Genomic DNA, 21,039 nt, shown 5'->3' on the forward strand with positions numbered 1-21,039 from the left:
CAATTTCCATCTAGGTCTTGATTTGCATCTAATCATGTGTTAGTAAGCATGAAAACACGCATGGGGGATGAGCTTTGCAACAGGCAGGTGCTTGTTGAGAAAGTGTTGAACATCAAACCCAAACTGAAGCCATCATCATTAGCAGTTGGGTACTAATTCTTCTCTACTCAACTTGAGGAAATGTAAGAGTTTTTGAAGGTGAAGGTTTGAGAAAGGGAAAACTTTCATCTTTTGTCTCTAATGACTCAGTTTACTAGAAATAGGATGAAACAAATTTCCATGTGTGGTAATATGAAGTAATTCAAGTTCACACTCGGAAGAAAAATGTATTATCCTGCACTGAAAACTGCATTTTTCCCCAAAGCCGTCCGCTTTTTTTTTTTTTTCATGCGTATGCTTAGAATAAAATCATTTCAGGAAGGCGAGAGCTAGTTTGAAATATAGCCTTGTTTTCCTTCCACTGGATGTAAGCTAGGAGCAGCCCTTATATCTTGCCTTGACATGAAATAGAGAACAATATTGGAGAATAGGGATTGAGAAATTTGTAGGGCCTCCAACCCATCACGGTCTCAGTAAAGAGAAGTCAGTGGAGGATTTAGAAGAGAGTGATCCATGCCAATTGTGTGAGCTGAGATGGTAATGTTAATCAGGAAACCAAGACACAGAGGTGGCCACTTGCTTCTATTTATTAGTGAAGGGGAAAAAAAAATCTCCAGCAAGTGTCTAAAACAAGGTTTGAAGGAGAGTGGGGTGTAGAAAGGCTTCCTGATTAATTTCCCGGTAACTCCTATTGCTTAAACATCCCTGGGGAGCCTATCAGGCCAAAAGTCTCCATTGGTTGCAATATAATTATTCTACAACCACTTTTCCTTTGGAAATGCTTAATGACTCTTACTTTGTATTACTCGCAGGTGAAAGCCCAGCCTCTGCGGTTCTTAATGCCTCAGCAGGATTATTTTCATTAAAGATGGAAACACTGGAGTCTGAATTGACCTGTCCAATCTGCCTCGAGTTGTTTGAAGACCCCCTTCTGCTCCCCTGTGCGCATAGCCTGTGCTTCAGCTGTGCCCATCGCATCTTGGTCTCCAGCTGCAGCTCCGGCGAATGCATCGAACCCATTACTGCGTTTCAGTGTCCTACATGCAGGTATGTTATCTCTCTCAATCACCGGGGCCTTGATGGCCTCAAGAGGAATGTGACCCTGCAGAACATCATTGATCGCTTCCAGAAGGCTTCAGTCAGTGGGCCCAATTCTCCAAGTGAGAGCCGTCGGGAGAGGACTTACAGGCCAAGCTCCGCCATGTCTAGTGAGCGAATTGCTTGCCAATTCTGTGAGCAGGACCCTCCGAGAGATGCTGTGAAGACATGCATCACCTGTGAGGTCTCCTACTGTGACCGCTGCCTTCGGGCCACACACCCCAACAAGAAACCCTTCACCAGCCATCGCCTGGTGGAACCAGTTTCAGACACACATCTTCGAGGGATTACCTGTCTGGACCATGAGAATGAGAAAGTGAACATGTACTGTGTATCTGATGACCAATTGATCTGTGCCTTATGCAAACTGGTGGGTCGTCACCGAGACCATCAGGTCGCTTCCCTGAATGATCGGTTTGAGAAACTAAAGGTAAGCAGTATGCATTTTTTATTTACTACATAGTTGTATAGTTAGCAAGTTCCCCAATAACCTAGGTCACTTTTTCTATAGGATAAGTACGTCAACTTCAAGTTGTTTTCATGGGGAATAACCTACTCCCTGCAAGTTTACACTGGAACCTATCTTTTGTACAAGACTGCTTGCATTTATGTGTTCCTGTGCAGTTCTGGGAGAGTAAGCCCATTGCCCACTTGACCAGGGTAACAGCAGTCTCTCTCTCCTCTGGGACACATTGCACATTACTTACCTTTGCTATCATCTTTCCCTCTCTTCTTTTCAGTATGCGAGTACCTGTGTAGGTGTTCTGCAATTAGCATGTGTGCTAATTTGCATACGTTTGGGTGGGTCTCTGTGGAGGTGTGGGTGGAAGTGTCTGAGTGTTTCTATGTAGATAAGAGATTGGTGGAGAACATTAGTACACGTGTTTGCAAGGGCTGGGGATGTGGCTTGGTAGAGTGCTTGCCGAGCAAGTGCCAAGTCCCTGAGTTCTATTTCCAGCTCTGTAAAAACAACAGCATAAATGCCTAGTCAGTACAGCAAAGGAAATAATACTTGGCATTAAAAATTGCCATTGATCAGTTAACATAGAACTAATTCTTATACCAGTGTATCACCAAATCAGGAGGTGTGACTAAATGCCCGAACTAAAAATGTAAACTGAAAAGCAATGATTGTCAACCTAGTATTTAATTTTGTGCCCACGTTTGGTATTTTTGGCTCAGGTTAAAACAGTCGTTTGCAGTCTCCATCTTATAAGATTTGAGTCTTTGATGTGTGTCCAGTGGGCAGTTTTGTGAAGTCATGTTAAAGAATATCTGTTTGCAAATCCGAGTACCTAGTTTTAAAAGTCTTCTTACCTCACTTTCATGTTCACCGGTGTCAGATCTAGGAAACTGTTCTATTCCCATTGTCTTCCTGATATGTGGTGTAATTTTTCTCAAGAAGAAAGCCACTTACCATAGATTCCAGACAAAATAGACGGTCTAGAGCTGGCTTTGGCAGCATATATACTAAAGCTGGAATGAAAAGAGAAGATTGATTAGCATGGTCCCGGTGAAAGGCTAAGGTGAAGCAGTCCATATTTTTCTATGATTGGAATATATTGTAGAAAAATTATTTTCAATGAAAAACATTTAGATTTGGTAATGTCTAAGGACTTCCGCAGGACTAAAGCCTGTAGTGTACACTACATGGTTGTCTTCTTAAAATTAAATGTATAATTCTCCACATTGCTAGAAATTTTAAAACAATTGTTATTTCCTCCAATGACTATTATGTCATCACACGCCTAATTATAATGTGTTCAGTTTAAAATAAAATGAAATCTAACAAAAATAAAATGTTTAAATGAATAGTAAGATTGGCACCCTGAAATAGAGCCTATACACATCCGCAGGCTAGAAGAAAGGCCCTGATTATATGCAAGGAGAGCAAGAAGGCAATGGCAGTTCTGACATAATATGGTCAGCTATTATTCAAATTGATATTAAAATAGGTGTCAGTAATAAGGGCAACAGTACTCAGAACAGGATATATTTTCTTATCTGTAATTCATTGCACAAAATATTTAGAGTGTTGGTTTGTGCCTCTTTTGAGAACTATTTGTTTCCAATACATAACCTCTTGTCAGCTTTTTGGTTAAGAGCAAGTGGTCTCAATTTGGTATGCCAGACTTTGTTGAGTCCCCAAGGAAAGTCTTATCCCCTCTGAGGAGCAAACAGAGGGTGGGAAGGTGGGAAGGAAGAGGGGAAGAGGGAGAGGGGTAAGAGAAGGGGGGGACTGGGGTTAGTATGTAAAATGAAAAATAAATTTTTAAGATAAGAAAGAGCAAGTGCATACCTAATGTGTATAAAAGTCAATGACAATCTTTTGATTTTAGCTGGTGATACTTTCATTCGTGTGGGGCTGCAGAGGGGAAGGTTATTGACTTCAGCTCTTAGAGTCAGCAAATGTTAGGTTATGTACCTAGTTTAGTCAAAGCCTTACACTTTGAAGTTTCATAAACTGAGACTGTTACACAAAGTGATGTGGTTAGCAGACCTGTTTAGTAATTGGGCTGGAACTGAAAACCAGTCTCCAGGCAGAGTCAACTATCTTTTTCCCCCCACAGTTGCCTGCTATTACACTGTTGTTTCCCCTCTGAAATCTGACATAAACTTAACCCTATGCTCTAACAGCTACGCATTCCCTAGGCCCCGGTACATGATTAACAGCATCAGGAAAAGCACACAATTACATAATGTTCAGCTTCACAATGGCAAAAGATGGGGGTGGTTGTAAGAAGAGTGAAGGATACGGAGAAGATAGAGCAATCACTGCCAAATATTTTCAGGTGTTAGAATCATAATCAGGCATCGGCCTTGAAAACTATTCCAGGCAGAAATACCGGCATCCATATGTACTGCTGAGATAACAAAGAGACTGGGTAGAGGAAGCCTGTATCTCCAGAACACTGGCTACTTGAAAATAGCTGAAAACATGGGGTGATTGATCAGGCATTTGGCAACATGCAGCACAAGTCCCTGTATCCAGGGCTGGGGAAACACAACTGTATTTATAAAAAGATGCCGTAGCCTGTGACTAATCAGTAATTTTTGGAGAAAGAGTGGCTATATTTTTTGACAGTTTCCCTTTAATTTTTAGGAAATGTGCAGAAAAGTCTGTTTATAAATTAAATGGAAACTATTTTTGCTCATTTTTGGATAGAGACTGGAAACAACTGAATCATTCCCAACTCTGTGGTTTGTTATGTTGTCTGGAACATCTAGGACTTTGGAAAGGAGAAGGAGGTGCTGTGCATGTGTGTGTGTGTGTGTGTGTGTGTGTGTACATGCACAAGGGTGTGTGTGTGCACACACATGCATGTGAGTGTGCGTGTGTTTGTGTGTGTGTGAGAGAGGGGGGTATAAGAGAGGGGCTGAGAGGCTGAGGGAGGAACGGAAGGTCAGGGAGAGAGAGAGAGGGAGAGAGGGAGGGAGAGTTGGTGGGAGGGGGACTTGGAGAATTTACTCCATCCAGTGCCAAGTGGGAAAGGATATTAGTTCTTCACATTAAACAGAGAAGAAGCCTGACTTTTTTCCTTTTTTAAATTGTTTTTATTGGGCTATATATTTCCCCACTCCCCTCCCTTGTTCTCCCCTCCCCTTCTACCCTCTCCCCTGGTCCCCATGCTCCCAATTTACTCAGGAGATCTTGTCTTTTTTTACTTCCCATGTAGATCAGATCCATTTATGTCTCTCTTAGGGTCCTCATTGTTGTCTAGGTTCTCTGGGATTGTGAATTGTAGGCTGATTTTCTTTGCTTTATGTCTAAAAGCCACTTATGAGTGAGTACACATTGTATTTGTCTTTCTGGGTCTGGGTTACCTCACTCAATATGATGTTTTCTAGATCCATCCATTTGCCTGCAAATTTCAAGATGTCGTTATTTTTTTCTGCTGTGTAGTACTCCATTGTGTAAATGTAGCACATTTTCTTTATCCATTCTTCGGTCGAGGTGAATTTAGGTTGTTTCCAGGTTCTGGCTATGACAATCAATGCTGCTATGAACATAGCTGAGCACATGTCCTTGTGGTACGATTGAGCATCCTTTGGGTATATACTCAAAAGTGGTATTACTGGGTCTTGAGGTTGCAACAGCAATGCAGAAGTGTTCCCTTTTCCCCACACCCTCTCCAGCATAAGTTGTCATGAGTGTTTTTTATCTTGGCTATTCTTACAGGTGTAATAAGGAATCTCAGAGTTGTTTTTATTTGAATTTCTCTGATGACTAAGGATGTTGAGCATTTCATTAAATGTCTTTCAGCCACTTTAGATTCCCCTGTTGAGAGTTCTCTATTTAGGTCTGTACCCCACTTTTTATTGGATTATTTGTTCTTTTGATGACCAATTTCTTGAGTCTCTGTATATTTTGGAGATAAGCCCTCTGTCCGATGTGGAGCTGGTGAAGATCTGCCGTTTGTCTTGTTGCTTTACCGAAGTTTCTCAGTTTCAGGAGGTCCTGTTTATTGTTTCTCTCACTGTCTGTGCTGCTGGGGTTATATTTAGGAAGTGGTCTTTTGTGCCAATGCATTCAAGTGTACTTCCCACTTTCTATGAGGTTCAGTGCTCCTGGTTTTATGTTGAGGTCTTTGATCCATTTGGACTGGAGTTTTGTGCATGGCGATAGATATGGGTCTATTTTCATTCTTCTACATGTTGTTATCCAGTTATGCCAGCACCATTTGTTGAAAATGAGAAGCCTGACTTTTAATGCCATAAGTAATACTTTGTTTTTATTGGATTACTTGCTCTTTTGATGACCTATTTCTTGAGTTCTTTGTATATTTTGGAGATAAGCCCTCTGTCTCCATTAGAAATTAGAAATCATTTATGATTATTCACTTGATTTCTTCCTAAGGAGAATGGAGAAAGCCAGGCAGCTGGCAAAGGCTATGTGGGAAATGAGTTAAGCATATTCCTCTGGTCCTGAGACTGTCTTAAAAGGGCAAGGATGAGAGTGTATACCCCCATACACACACACACACACACACACACACACACACACACACACACACACACACACACACACACACACAAACACACCTGACTTATCGTCAATAACTAATGCAATGTTTATTTTTACTTTTTGACTCAGGGGCTTCATGTTTGGCCTTTTATAACTACTTTTTCTGCATAGCCTCCTTGACTAGGGTTAGTGACCTGTAATGTTCAAGAAAAAGCAGGCACACCATTACATTATAGAAGAAAGGTCAGAGTAACTAGAAGCGAGCTTGATTTTTGAACATGTCCTCAAAATGAAGTTGAGGACTTGGAGGGGTACTTCTATAATGGTTTATGTTCTTATTTGTTTAGTCTGCATGTAGGGTTGCGATTCAGGACACATGATCTTTAGAAGACTACCAGTGGCTTAATTAATTCAAACAACACTCATGGGCCTGACACACGTACCTTAGTTCATGATAAAGGCCATAGTTTTATAAAATTGCTTCACATTTCAGAATTTCCATTTATAACAGTTCCTCCCCTTATAAAAGACTAATATCATTATATTATCTAATGTTGGCTTTATATATAGAAGCCAATTTCAGTGGCTCTCTTTTACTAATCGACTTCAACTTGCTATTCTAAAATCTGATTTTTATCAGTTGCTGCTCATTTAAATTTTCCCCTCACAACTCTGAAATTTGCAAGGTTCATCTACTCAGATGAGCTTCTTACCTGTGAACTGAACATCCAGCCTCTTTTTTTCTTCTTACTACTTTCATCGGTGTTCTTTTTTTGACCTGCTCAGGAACTCTACTGGTTCTTTTAGAGCCCAAGCCAATCCCTACAGGTCTGCTCCAACATCCTCCAGAGACATCATAATTCCTTGAGGCCAGATACAACGTCTTTGTTTTTTCAATATCCTCCTTAGTGTCCACCCAGCAGATGTATATAATATATCCTTAAGAAATCCAAATAAATTATGTCTTCAGAATGAGATGGGTTTTTTTTTTGTTCTATTTTGGGTTTTTTGAGGCAAGGTTTTGTTATGTAACACAGACTGACCTTGAATTCACAATCTTCCTGAATGTGCTTCCTGGGTGCTAGCATTATAGGTAAGAGCCAGCATGCTCAGTTTTAGAATTATTTTGTAAGAAGTATACTAGAGCCCAAAGCTTGATTTGGTTCTCTTCTTAGTAGATACAAACCAGTCTTGCCATTAGGAATACCTTGAAAGTCTGAAAATGCCTTCTGTGGACTACTGACAATTTTCAGGTACAGAGAATGAGCAAAAACATGAGATGTCATTAATTTTATGTGCCTATTCATTTTGATTACTGGATTTTCCAACTGCCTAACCCTATGGTGACATCTGTATAAATCAGATGTGATTATTATAATTCTCTTTGAGAGTGATGTCTTCACATTTCCATGCCCACAGCCTGCCAAAAATATAGCTGATGAAAACCAGGGGGGAACAGAGGAATTTCCTGAAAGGGATAAACAAGCACATTTTCTTTTTCATTTCATTTCCTCTAATTCATTGCTACAAATAATTTTTAAATGAAGCTACACTTTCATATAAAGAGTCTCATTGTTACAGTTTATTACCTGGAATTAGAGTAAGCTTCTTTCATTTGAAAGTAAAATACACACACACACACACACACACACACACACACACACCACATATATACAAGAGTAGAGGTTGAGACAGAGCTGAAGATCCTCAGACAAAGAGAAGGGAGATATAAAACTTGGAGAATGTTCAAAGGAAAGCTACAGTAAGAGTTAAAAGGTTAAAAAATAAAATATTCTCGAATCTTATCACCTTGACTACTGTCTTTTTTCCTACTCAGTCACTCTATCATAGTCTCACCTAGTCTCATTCCACTGCCACCTTTCCCCAGTCAATTGTCTGTGCACCCACTTGACACCCACTTCTATTGGCTAAGGCAGATACCCTCATAACTATGTACCAGTGAGCATTAGATTATATCTGAACCAATATGAGCATGAATATAAACATGAGAAGATGCATATCTTTACGAGAAGACTGGGTTGGGAAGAGGGTATATTTGCATAAATATGTATGCATCATCATCTGTGAGTGTGTACATTCTTGCATGAATTGGAGACTGAGAATGACTCTGTGGCATTGTATCAGTGTGTCTGTAAATGTGTGTCACTAAATGTGAAGATGAGAGAATGTCTGTGCTATCTACTGATAAGCTGGACAGGTGGGGATCATGAGCATAAGACAGACTTTCTATAGACACCTTAGGCAGAATCTATGACATTGTACCAGTGTCTATAAATATGTGTCACTGTATAACTATGAGAGAATGTCTGTGGTATCTCTGATAAGTTGGACAGGTGGGGATCATGAGTATAAGACAGACTTACTGTGTACACCTTAGGCAGAATCTCAGGAGAATCTATCCCAAGGCTAGGGGAAATTCTAAGAATGAGCCAGACATCTGTGCTCAATTAGAAAAATCTTCAGTAGAGGCCAGGGTGGGTAACCATAGATGAAGGTAGAAGAAAAAGTTGTTTCTATAGCTTCCTCACTTGGGACTAGAATCACAGTAGCTACATATAACAGGACAAAACAGCACTCAATTTAATACATTTTCTACCAAATTTAAAGAAAAAAAGAAAAAAATTGAGTTGGGATTTGTGCTCTCCAAGCTGTGGGGATGATTGTAATGGATGCGTGTGGATGGATAAGCTTATATCTATCTGTCAAGCAATTTTTCGCCTAGCTCTTCTTCAAGCTTCGACTCAAGACCACAAAGTTATTGCTGTTTATAAAGCTGGCTTCTCTGTTGTCTCTTAACTGTTCAAGACTTCTTCACCATCATATGTATATATGTGGTGTTAAATGCCTGCGATCTTAGTAATTGGTAGAAAAGAGGATCAGGAGTTTAAGGTCTTTCTTGGCTCATAGTGAGTTTGAGTACACCCTAGACTACATGAGAATGTGTCTCCAAAAAAAAAAATCACAGAAAAACAAACACAGGCAAGGGCATGTTAGCACGTGCCTGTAATCTCAGCAATTGGGAGCGGTAGGTGGGAGGATCACTGCAAGTTTGAGGTCTGCCAGATCTATATAGTGAGTTCTGGACCAGCTAGGACGACATAGCAAGATTATGTCTCAAAATAAGAGGAGAGAACATGATTCTAAAACAAAACCAAAAAATCAGAATAATTCTGCAAATGGCTTCCGTGGGTGTCTGAGTAAGAGTATTTTAATTCCATTTCTACTAAAACTGCTTTCTAAGGCTCATCTGAACCCTTGTTTTTTCCTTCCAAGATTTCATCGATTTCTCTGGCTCTGCACTCATGTAGTATTAATGGGACCCTGTGCTGGAAGATATTTTCTGTTGTCTCTCTGATTTAAGAGCAAGTTTTGCAAAGAGAAATTCCAATTATTTCTGTGCTCACCTTTCTGTTTCGAGAGTGTTTTGTCCCAAGTCTTTTAGTGGCCAGTGTCTGAGCTAAAACACTGCTTTGAGAATACCCGAAAGATGATGGATGATTCAGATTACTCTCGGGTTGATAAGAATCATGGCTGTTACTATTGGACAAAGGAACCTATTACATAAACTTAAAACATGTAAGGAGAGAATAGGAAACAAGAATTGTTGAAGTTAAAGGAGTGATGTTGGAAGATGAAAATATGGTGATATCTCTTAAGTTCCTGAACATTTGGTGCAATGAGATCATACCTTTGTTCTTTGTGTTACCTGAAGATAGGAGAACCATTAACAAACTGTAGCATTGGGTATTTGAGCTAAAGAATCCTTCATTCACTTAAGAGGCACTGACCACTCACTTTGTTTATTGGACATTGTGGCAGGAGCAGGAGGGCTTCAAGATTAATAGGGAAGACAGACATGATAGAAATTTGCACAAGATGCTTGGAAGGCCGGCATTTAGGTCAGGGAAAAGATGTCATCAGGTTCAGAACCGAGAAATAGAGATGATCTGTAGTCAAAAAAGGGTAAAACTGGAAAGACTCCATGAAGAAAGAACTGACAGGGCTGGATGAATGACCGCAGCGGTTTTAGACGGTGGAGAGAGTTAAAGAAGGATGTTTGAGTTGGAGATGTCTTAAAAAATGGAGGCACTGAAGACAGAAATAAGGAAGTTAGGAAGAGGCAACATGGAATTATGGGTTATTCAACATTCGTTCATCAAACATTTGCTGACCACCTACTAGGTGCCAGGTACCAGAAAAGGTGCTGATGTAGCAGTGATAAACACCGCTTAATCTCAGCCCTGGTGGAACGAGGAGAGACAGACAAATAAGAATATGGTTGATATGTAAAATGAATTTTAAAAAAAATTTAAAAAACCAGTTATAAGACAGTGCAAGCATGAGAGGTTATGTGAGTCTTGGAGGGGAGGTAGGCGAGACTTTGGTTGATTTTGGACCTCCTTATTGGGGACTGGGGGCAAAGTGAGGCAATGAGGATGTTCTGGTTAAGAGAACAGAATGTGTTTAAATATCTGACAGGTGGAACTCATGAAATGTTAGAAGAGTTGAAAGGGCAAGGATTCTAGAAGGAACTGAAATTCAAGTTTTTCCAGTGGCTGAGAAATTATGGCTAGAGGAGTAGATTTAATTGGCTTCATAATGGAGGTACAGCCGTGCGAAAGAGAGCTGAGAGGGGGTCAAGGGTTGGCTTTCGCAGTACACTTATGCCGAAATTATATATGAAGGAAGAACAGATGAAAGAGAAAGAAAAGATTACAGCCAAAAGATTGGCAGTTATGAGGGGCAGTGCAAGTAGATTGGGATCCCGAGGCTTTTAGGAGAGCAGAGTTGGCTTTTGCTCACTCTGATGAGTGTTATTGAGTGTCTATTTAGACTTTTTTTTTAGAACGCCTAAGTAAAAGTTACCTATTTAAGCTAAATATTTAATTCTGGTATGCATCCAAAGAGGAAGGGAAACATGCAGAATGGTTCGAGTAACATTTCTAGTCATGACTGAAGTGGCGAGATGGGTCTGTGCTCAATGTTTGCAGAGACATCTGAACAAAACGTGTGTGTGTGTGTGGGGGGGGGTGACAATGCATTTCACCTGGCTTGAGAGCCTGGCCATTTTCTAACAAACCTTAAGTCGAGTACCACACATCTCGTACATCATCTGCATCTCATTGTAGGACATAGCTTATGTCTATACAACAGCAAATAAATGGCGGAGGAAAGAAGAAACTCTGGCATAAGGGTGTGGGCTTCAGTTTGTCGACCAGATGGTGTGTTCTGTTGTTGAAAGGCCATATGTAATTGATATAGAAAGTGACAGACCAAAGCCAAAGCAGAGTAAGTATTTCTAAGATAAATACTTGGGGGGGGGGGGACAAAGAAGAAGGTAGAACATACCCTGAAAACCATATCAGCATTCTGGCTTCTGGTTTTTGAAAGAGCAGGTAAAAACCATGTATGGATAGGATGAAAAAAAAAAAAAAAAGAAAAGAAGAAGAAAAAGGATGCTGAAGTTGGGCATCATAGCACTGATATTTGTTTTGCTTGTGGAGAGCGGTTCTCACTCTGCTGGCTGGAGCTCATGGTGATCTTCCTGCCTCAGCCTCTTGAGTGTTGTGATGATTGATTATTTTGTAAATTGACTTTCCCCTACTACACTGAGGTTTGAACATAGACCCTCATACATGTGAAGCAAGTGCTGTACCATTGAGTTTTATTCCTAGTCCTCGGATGATGATGAGTTTTGTTTGGTCCTTGTTCCTCATCCACCCCATTTCCTCCTCCTTGCCCCGATCTTCTCTGTTCCCACTCTTTTCTTGCTTTCCACAACTGAATTACATGGCATGGGGATCCATGGAAGTTACCTTTATCTTTAAAATCTTAACTTTAGGGTTGTTTTCCTTCTCACTCCCACTCCCCTGCCCCAAGCTTCAATTCCCATATCAAAGCCCCAAAGTTCTAATGTTGCCTAGCATTAGACAATATTCTCCCTGTATCTTTTGGAAAGCTACATAGAATGCAGGACTTTGATGGCAATACTAGATGTCTTAATAGAACGAACAGAAAATGTGGACCCCTTTCCAGGTCTTAAGACTGCATCAAGTCAGTGTGTGTAAGTGCTCATGTGTGTGTGAGTACACGTGCCTCCATGGACCAGAGCTGGGCAGCTGGAGGAGGGCTCTCTAATGAAGAGCTGCTTCTTGTTTAATGTATGACTGAATTTATTGAGGGAGTCAATAAGAAAGAAGAATCTTACCTTAAGTAACCTGTGTCTAAGGAAGTGAGAATTTAAAAAAAAAAGCAGTGGTTATTTAGGTGAGTCAGAGAGGGTATTTTGAAAAATGGGATGCTGTCTGAAAGAAGAGTAGCCTGTGCCTGGCGTCCTGGATAGAAAATCATGTTCTTTAGGAAAGGGAACAAAGAGCACAAAGAGGCCAAGTCTATACAAAACAAGTGAAATGGAATTCGGGTGAAAATGGAATCAGTGTAGACTGCCGATTTAGCTAACACAGGCCTCTTACAACCTCAATTATGGAAGCCAGCCAAATCGTCCCTTCTTGTTGTGCTGTTTAGACACATATGCAATTTTGTGAGAGCTAGAATGTCATCATTAGAAGGTGAAGAGGGCCTCAGAGTTTCCTAAGCTAAAATGGCTTCCCACCCTCACAAAAGGGAAGCGCAGAGAGACTCAGAGGTAACCTCCTGCAGCAGGAAATGGGAACTTCATCCTGCTCTCTCTGCCAACCTCCTGTCTCTGTTTCCTCCCAGCAGATATCTCCATTCCAATCTCCCCTGCCACTTTGGCTCTCTCTCTGTCATGGCTCGACTGTTTGGAGAAAGTTGTACTAGCTGGACTTAGATAGAGGGAACCTAGCCCAGTCATTAAATGGGATACATAGAAAGGAGCAAAACAAAGCGATTCTTCAAAACCCAATTACAATAACAAAGAGACATGTTTATCTTGACATGAAGAGAGTTTGTGTATGTGCACACACACACACACACACACACACACATACACCACACACGCAAATCAACTTTGTTTACTCAGACATGGTATGGATAAGACCAATATAGACATGGCCAAATCGCTCCAGGTCATTCAGACCTAGAGTGGCCCAGAAATGTTAGTTCTAAATGACTTTTTTTTTTTTGACTTGTGAGCACTGGGCATTTGGGAAAGGGTGAGGAGAGAGAGGCTTCAGTTCGCTGCTTCTCTTCGCATATGTCCATTATTGAGGATCAATTCCAATTTGAAAGGAGTCTTTAATTCCTTACAAATGAATAGGAAGTAAGTGAAGATTCAGTGCCCCCCCCCCCAATTACGTCTCATAATATAATAAACATCAACAGATGGTGTTTTCATTAGTCAAAGATTTATTTTTCAAAGCATTTTTCATATTAATGAAGCAAAGTTGAAATTCGAGTCATCTTGTCAGCTCTGGAACTGTGCTGCTAGAACTGACTGGGATTCTGCAAATTGCTAGGGGGCCAGAGCAGACCAACCATTTGCCATAATTTTGTGATGGTAACCCAAGGCCTGTAGTCTAACCAGACCCTAAATTATGTGTTCAGCCCTAATTTTTGTTTTCCATAGCTTTATACAAGCCATGACTCTCAGTCCAGGGCCATAAATGAGGAGCGCGCAGCAGGGACCGTCATCCTGCTCAGCGGTATGAATTATTTATGATATATCATTTTCAAGGCCGGTGTTACAACAGGTCTCATGTACTTGTTAAAAAAAATTCTCCTGGTGGAATCACATGTTTGAATGGAAAGACATTGCGGTGGGAAACAGAATTTTAAATCATTTTTTTTCTTCTCTGGGTTTATCAATCAAATGGGCTATTTATCAAATAGGTCAATATAATGATTTTTGATACGTGGGATTTCCATTGATCTGGCACTGTGAACTACTCTTCGAGAGGAAATGTTTGACTGGTTGGCTCCATTAGTAATTTCCCCTTTCTGGTTTACACTAGACTCTTTGATCAAACTGAAATCTATTCTGTTCCCTCTATGGTCCAACTTCGGGAGAGGAGTCTAGGCTTGCAGCCTGCTGATGTACTCTAACCCTGAATGTTTTAGCATCTACTTCCAAAGCCCTACTGAAACTCCTTTTACAAAGGTTACTTGTGACTTCTGATTCCCCAATCTAGCCCACCCCCACCTTTAAAAATAAATTCTCACATTTCTCTTGGTGTTTGCACGTTTGACAGTGATGAATCTTTTCCTGAAATATGTTTCTCCTGATTATCCTCTGAGCTTGGCCCAGACCTGCATTTGCAACTGCCTTGAATATTGTGGTATCTTCATAACCACTGTCCCTGCCTCCCAGGCTTTCCTGTTTTGCTCTGTTCCCCATATTGCTGCTAGCTTAATATCCTAAATGTAGCCACGATTATGTCATTTCCTTATTCAACAGCCCTGTGTAAACCCCAGTACTAAAACAAATAGGTACAAACCCATTTGTACATTCAAGACCCTCAAAGCAGGACTTTATTCCACTCCCCCAGATGGGCCCTCATTATGTAGCATTGGTTGTCCTGGAACTTGCTCTATAGCCCTGGCTAGCCTGGAACACAAAGAGATCTCCATTCTTTGTTTTCCAAGTGCTTAGACTAACGGTGTGTACAACCACACCCAGCAAAACAGGGCTTTGATCTCCATTTTCATCCTTGTACCCTGTGTTCTAGTCAAACTAAACTGTTTATTGGTCCCTGAATATATGAACAATATAATTTTTTTTCTTGAGAAAAAGAGTCTTAGTATGTTGTTCAGTACATAGTAACTGAACAGCGGTTCAAACTCCTAGACTCAGCTCTCCACCCTGCCTCGACTATCTGAGTAGCTTTGGCTGCAGATGTCTGCTGCCACTCTGCTTGCTTTATTTTGATTTTTTGCTCATCTTATTCCTTATGCCTGAAACGCCCCATCTTCCACCATCGCGGTCTGTTAAAATCCTGCTTATCCTTCAAGATTCATCACTGCACCCTGACCACAGTAGATGCTCAATATGTCTTTGTTGTGATAAATCTCTGAACTGTCATTTCTTCTTTTTCCCTTTGACACCTGTTGTATTTAGTGATGATGTCTAATTCAGTGATTGCTGCCTCTCCCTTGTCCTTTTCCCCACTTCTTCCTATTAAGAACACAGATTTAGATAATAGCAGAATAAAAGAAAGCTGAGAGAGACCTCTCAAGAAATAAAGAAAGAAAGCAGAGTTAGCACAAGTGACTTCCATAGAACTAAAGCTAAGGAAACCAAGAAAGATCTATGTACTGTGGCTTTTCTGTCGTTATGATAAAGCACCAAGACCAAAGCAAACTTACAGAAGAAAGAGCTTCTTTTGGTTTACAGTTTCAGAGGGGTAACTGTCCATTACAGTGAGGAAGCATGGAAGCAAGCGGTGGGCATGACTACAGGAGTAGGAAGCAAAGAGAATGAACTGGAAGTGGGGCAAGGCTATGAACTTTCAAATCCCACCCCAATAATACACTTCTTTCAGCAAGACTGCACCTCCTATTCCCCTACAAACGGCACCAAAGTATTCAAATACCGGAGTCTATGGAGACTATTTCACATTTCAGCCATCATATTCTGACATGAAGGGAAACAAGAGTAAAGCTGGTCCTCAAAATTCCATCTGAGAACAAGTGAAATCAGATTAGCCAGCCTGGCTATACATACATCTATATGAATATATCCTTTGCGACACATTCAGAAAACGGTGGCAAGGTTTTTAATGAGTCACAGCTACTTCCTAGAGAGAAAAAGATCCAAGAATACGAGTACCCTCTCTTTGTCTACATCCCTTTACTCTTCAGTGTCCTTCTCATCCTCTCTTTCAATAGCATGAACTTTGAACAGCTATAAATCATAGCAACCGTGGAGACAGCAACGAAACAATGAGCGTGACCCAGGGAAAGAATACTACCAGAATGAGGGTCAGGAAATTGGGGTATTATATTTGGGGCAGATTTGACGGAGCATTGAGGTGGTATATAAAAGAGTAGTGTATCCTGAGACTGCTTCTGGAGGGGAAGCAGCTATCAAAGCTAAAATTTGGAGATAGGGAAGAATGAACGTCCAAGCTCAATACAGAGAGACATGATATTTTAGTTTTCACACAATGGATGGAGGATAGGAGCTTGTTCACCTGGAAATATGTTAAGAGTTTAAGTACTGGTACAACTGTGTTATGTTCAAGATATCTGCAAAGTGATTCACACATGAACCTCCATAGAGCTGTGTACCAGTAAGTGAGGGTAAATAGTAGATACTTTCCGACAGAATCAGGCTTTGTGTCTGAAACTCTTTGTGTCTATTGGAAAGATAACTGTGAGATAAAAAGTTTGATTTTGGTGACGATCACATTTAAAGCAAACTATATTTTTCTTGAAGAGGCCTCCCAACAAGTACATAATGTTAAAAACAAAAATGCAAAACATTTTAGAATGTTGATTCAACACCGTGTACTGATTAGAAATGCAGATTCCAGTCCTAGCTTTTGCTACACACTTAGTTTAGAGGTACAAAACACTTTGCCCTCACTCTGTCATTCACTTTTTCCTCATTAAAATGCTAGCAGATCCTTCTTTGTGAGATTGCTATAGTACCAATACACACGAAATTGTCTGGCAAGAAGCAATCATTCAATCAACCATGAGGCCAGGGAAACAATTCACTTGGTCAGCTTCTTGCTGTGATCCCCAGGACCCATGGAGAAAATCTGGGGAGGGTGGTGTGAACTTGTAACCCCAGTGGTAGGGAGGCAGACACGGGCAGATTTCTGGGGTTCCCTGACTAGCCAGCCTAGCCTGGTTGGTGAGCACCCGGCAAATGAGTGTTCTTTCTTAAAATGCAAGGTAGATGGCCCCTGATGAACAAAATCCCAAGTTGTCCCATGGTCTTCACAGGCATGTACACAACACATGTATGTACCCTTGCACACATGTGCACCCACACAAACACACACCTCTCATGCAGCACACACACACACACACACACACACACACACAAATTATAGTTTTCTTAGTCTATGAATAAAATGGTGGTATCACCACCTTATTTTCTTATGTTAACTGGACCTGATTAGAGAGCGAAAGGAAATGGCTAAGAAATGGTTTGAAAAGTTAAAGATAATATAAAATTATAAAAACTATAGGTTGCCTTAATGTCAGTAAATTCCTACATTAGCCTACAAAGTCATGAATTCTACCTCCTCTCCAATCAGGGAACATTTACAATTCTTAGTCTGTAGCAGACTTGGTAAATCTGTAAGATATGAATCTACTGAGCTGGTGATGTGTTGCTCAGTAGTACAGCACTTTCTTAGCATGTGTGAGGCCTTCGGTTCTATATCCATGGAGAAGCACATGCCTACAGTCCTAGGAGAGTCATTGTAAGTATGAAGCAAACATGGGTTATAGAGTGAGGCTCTGTCTCACCTTTGTGACCCCCTCCAAAGAGGCAGGGAACTCTGTCTTTTGGCTTATTGATTTTCATATTACATTGGTTCTCAAGTTCATTGTTCTTTTTTCCCCTTTCTCCTGTTTCCCGCCGGCTTCATACCCTCTGTGATGGCAGCAAACTCTGGAGATGAACCTCACCAACTTGGTTAAGCGCAACAGCGAACTAGAAAATCAAATGGCCAAACTAATACAGATCTGCCAGCAGGTTGAGGTATGTAACAGTAATATTTGTAATTCTTTTGTTGGATCTGAATTGGATCGTCTTTGGAGGGCCTTCAATTTTGCCAGCCTGTTGCTCAGTCATTTGGGGCGAAGGACTGACTGGTAGTGTAGATGATCTCATGCCTTTAGGAATTTTATTCAAAGAAAGGTCACAGATATGGATGATTTTAAAAACTAGGAGATGGTGATGGTTTGTGGGGAACAACAGATGCAGAGTAATTCCCTTCTTTCCACGCAGTTGATGGGACGGAGAATCATATAGGAAGCGATTTCTCATCAAAATGGATGTTATCACTTAAAATGTCAATCATTACTAGTCATTTTGGGATGATGAATCTTTAGGATAGGGCTATGTTCATTCAGTACAACGTTCTGATCATCACTGCTTTCTTGCGTATTTTCCCTTCATCCCGCAGCCCTGGGCCTAGCTCTAGCCTCTCTCATTATCCTTCTCACTTATTTCTCATTCCCTCTACCTAGTCTTTTTGTAGTCAACAAATAATGTCTATGGTTAAATTGTCTGTGAATTTTGAACTGCTGTATAAGTATGAGGCTTAAAACTATTATCAGCATTGAATATTAAAAGCACTTAGAAGGGGAGTTCAGTGTTCCTTGGCACGGTAGAATAAAAGAAAGGTATTACTCTTTCTTCTTTCTCTTAAAAGCATATGCAAAACTCCACATCTATCATTTTGCTTTGTGTGGGTTTATAGAATAACTGATAATAATATTTAAAATCTAAATACAGACCAAGAAAATAGAGGATTTGTCATGGGCAGTGATTGGGTAATGTTTTTCCCGATTCTATATAGAGTTTTATAATCCACTCTTCATCTTACTTGTATGACAGATAAGTATCAGAGATCAAGTTTGTTTTGTTTTAAATGATAAAATAATCTTATCATGATCCCAGTCCGTGGTTCCTGTTTAAGACCAAAGAATATCTCCTAAGGCAATAAGTAATCCTACATCCCCCAACTGATTGGGATTCTTAAAGTTTTTGGCTTCTTCTAGTATAGTGAACATACTTAAATGACGAACATACACTAGTAATATAATCCCTGCTGGGCACTAATCTATGTAGAGTCCATGGGGTACTGGTTAAACTCACATGGGAAACTATAGAATGGGATGTTGTGGGTATAGGGAGAAGCATAAAGAAAAAGAGAAGGAGCATTGGAGTGTTGGAAAACTGAATTCCTGACTTGACTCTTCTATGAACTAAGTGCTTGCATGAAGGTAAGTAGGTTAGGACCCTTGACAGCATCCTTACCTATAAAATGTCAAGTTGAACTGACACCATGCTTTTGGCTTCTTTTCCAGATTTCACAAGTCATGGCTCTGTCAATGGTTACTTTCTTTTTATTTTGTTCTTTTTCTCGACTGTATCACTCTTTCCAAGAAGGGAAAAAACGAAGTAGAAAGTTATTATTTCTGAGTAGTTTTCAACCAATCGGAATACCTCTGTGTTCCATTTTTATCAATGCTTCTGATTATGCTGTCAGATTAGAGTGTAAGAAATCTACAGTGTCGAGGGGTCAGGAGAGGACTGTAAGCAGAAAATTGGATGAGAGATCCCTCAGTTTAGAATTTGCATGATTAACAGGGGAGTAACAGATAATAGTGAATAAAATATGATTAAAAAATAATACTGTCCTTGCATTCGTTCTAATCAAAAGACTACTAAGTACAGAGAAAGTAATAAAGAAAAAAAAGCAAAGTTGTAGTTTATCCCATTGTTCTTTCATGTTAGAATCTTTTTTCCTGATCCCTGAGAAATTTATCATCCTGGCCAGCCTCGCCTAAGCATAGCACTCTTCCAGCCTTTCACAGACCATTCTGGAAACCAGTTCTTTTTATTATTTGCTCTGTTCTTTTGAAGTGGTAGCAGCAGGCCTCATAAAATAATCCACCATTGTGTTAGTAGGGGAAGATGCACTCTGGCCTTTGGATAACAGGTGAGTTTTCTTTCTTTGGGTGCTGGGTCAAATGCTAGGCAAGTGTTTTCTACCAGGAAGCAATATCATAGCCCAAGAAGTGGGCTATGATACAAAGTTCCAAAGTAGCTTTCTGAAGTTAGAACTCAGAAGTTAACCTGTGCCTTGAGGAAGAAGTGCTAGCACTACCATGCGTAAGTAAAGTAAGTGGAAATCCCATGGCGATCCAGCAAAGCAGCTATTTAAATAGCACCCTTAGGGATGCTTGTTAAATCTCATTATGTGAGCCACTGTCTGCTCTGGCTACACAAAAGAGCAGCTTTTGCTACTAGCTTTTAGTGTATGGCATCATGCTAGGTACAGGAAAATAGCTTAGGCATCCTATCTGCACACAGAATGGCTGACACACTGTAAAAATACCCTCTGGTGTGGTTACACCTGTACAGGGGCTACAGATAATGGAATAGAAACATTAACTGGGAACCAACAAAGAACAGTGAGACAATATAAGAGTGTTGAAATGATTCTGTAGTTTAGGAGTTAATAATGTATAGTCCGTTCAGTTCAGGATTCTCTCCTGAATGAAGTTAGGAGGGTGGTAATGAGGTGGCAGTGAGTCTGGCAGGAGTTTGGGGGAAAGGGTTTGTGGGTGAATGTAATTAAAATCCATTGTATAAATTCTCAACACCTTTATATTTTTTTAAGATCCTGTCCTGAACAGGGCCCCTCCAGGATGGTTTCTGGAGTCCATGGCTGTTCTTTATGACATCATCTTTTTTCTGAAAGCTTAGAGATAGGCCCCCACCTTCCCCTTTAATAATAGGGTGCATGCAGATTGCCTATTATACTCGTTCAACACAGAGCCTGTATGTCCAAAAGGCTTCAGGACAAGCCCCAGGATTAATAATGCAGTAAAGAAGGGACTTGAGAGTTCAAAAACACTTGTAAGTACTTTATACAATGAAATAAATAGTAGGACAATGCTAATTATGAGAGCCAGACACTGAATGGTGTCTGGATCTCCCCCCCCCCCATTTTTATCTCATCTAGATTTGTCTGTAGAGAATGACTACTATATTCACAGTGTAATTCAAGCCCTTCGCATTGGGCAGTGGTGGAAGATGCCAGCTACAACGCTTTGGCAAGAACAGGAATAGGTTATATTCCTGCCAAACCTGTTCCCCTTCCTTATTGTTTGGGAGTGTTTTTGTCACAGAAGGACTTTTCATAAAGAGTCCATAAATGCTGCCTCCCATTCTAGTTGTCCTC

The 21,039-nt window shown here is 40.4% G+C and overlaps 1 protein-coding gene across 4 annotated transcripts in view; it reads left to right on the forward strand.

The window, feature by feature from the left end:
- Mid2 (midline 2) overlaps positions 1 to 21,039 on the forward strand; it is a 101,573-nt gene that overhangs the window by 12,680 nt on the left and 67,854 nt on the right. For all 4 annotated transcript variants that reach the window (XM_038316752.1, XM_038316753.1, XM_038316751.1 and 1 more), the window contains exons 2-3: positions 912 to 1,627; positions 17,727 to 17,822. In XM_038316752.1, coding sequence (XP_038172680.1) covers positions 968 to 1,627; positions 17,727 to 17,822 — 756 coding nt within the window. In that variant the 5' untranslated portion in view covers positions 912 to 967. The remainder of the gene's footprint in view (positions 1 to 911; positions 1,628 to 17,726; positions 17,823 to 21,039) is intronic.

This window comes from Arvicola amphibius, chromosome X, assembly GCF_903992535.2.
Source record: "Arvicola amphibius chromosome X, mArvAmp1.2, whole genome shotgun sequence".
In the NCBI taxonomy this organism is placed as follows: Eukaryota; Metazoa; Chordata; class Mammalia; order Rodentia; family Cricetidae; genus Arvicola; species Arvicola amphibius.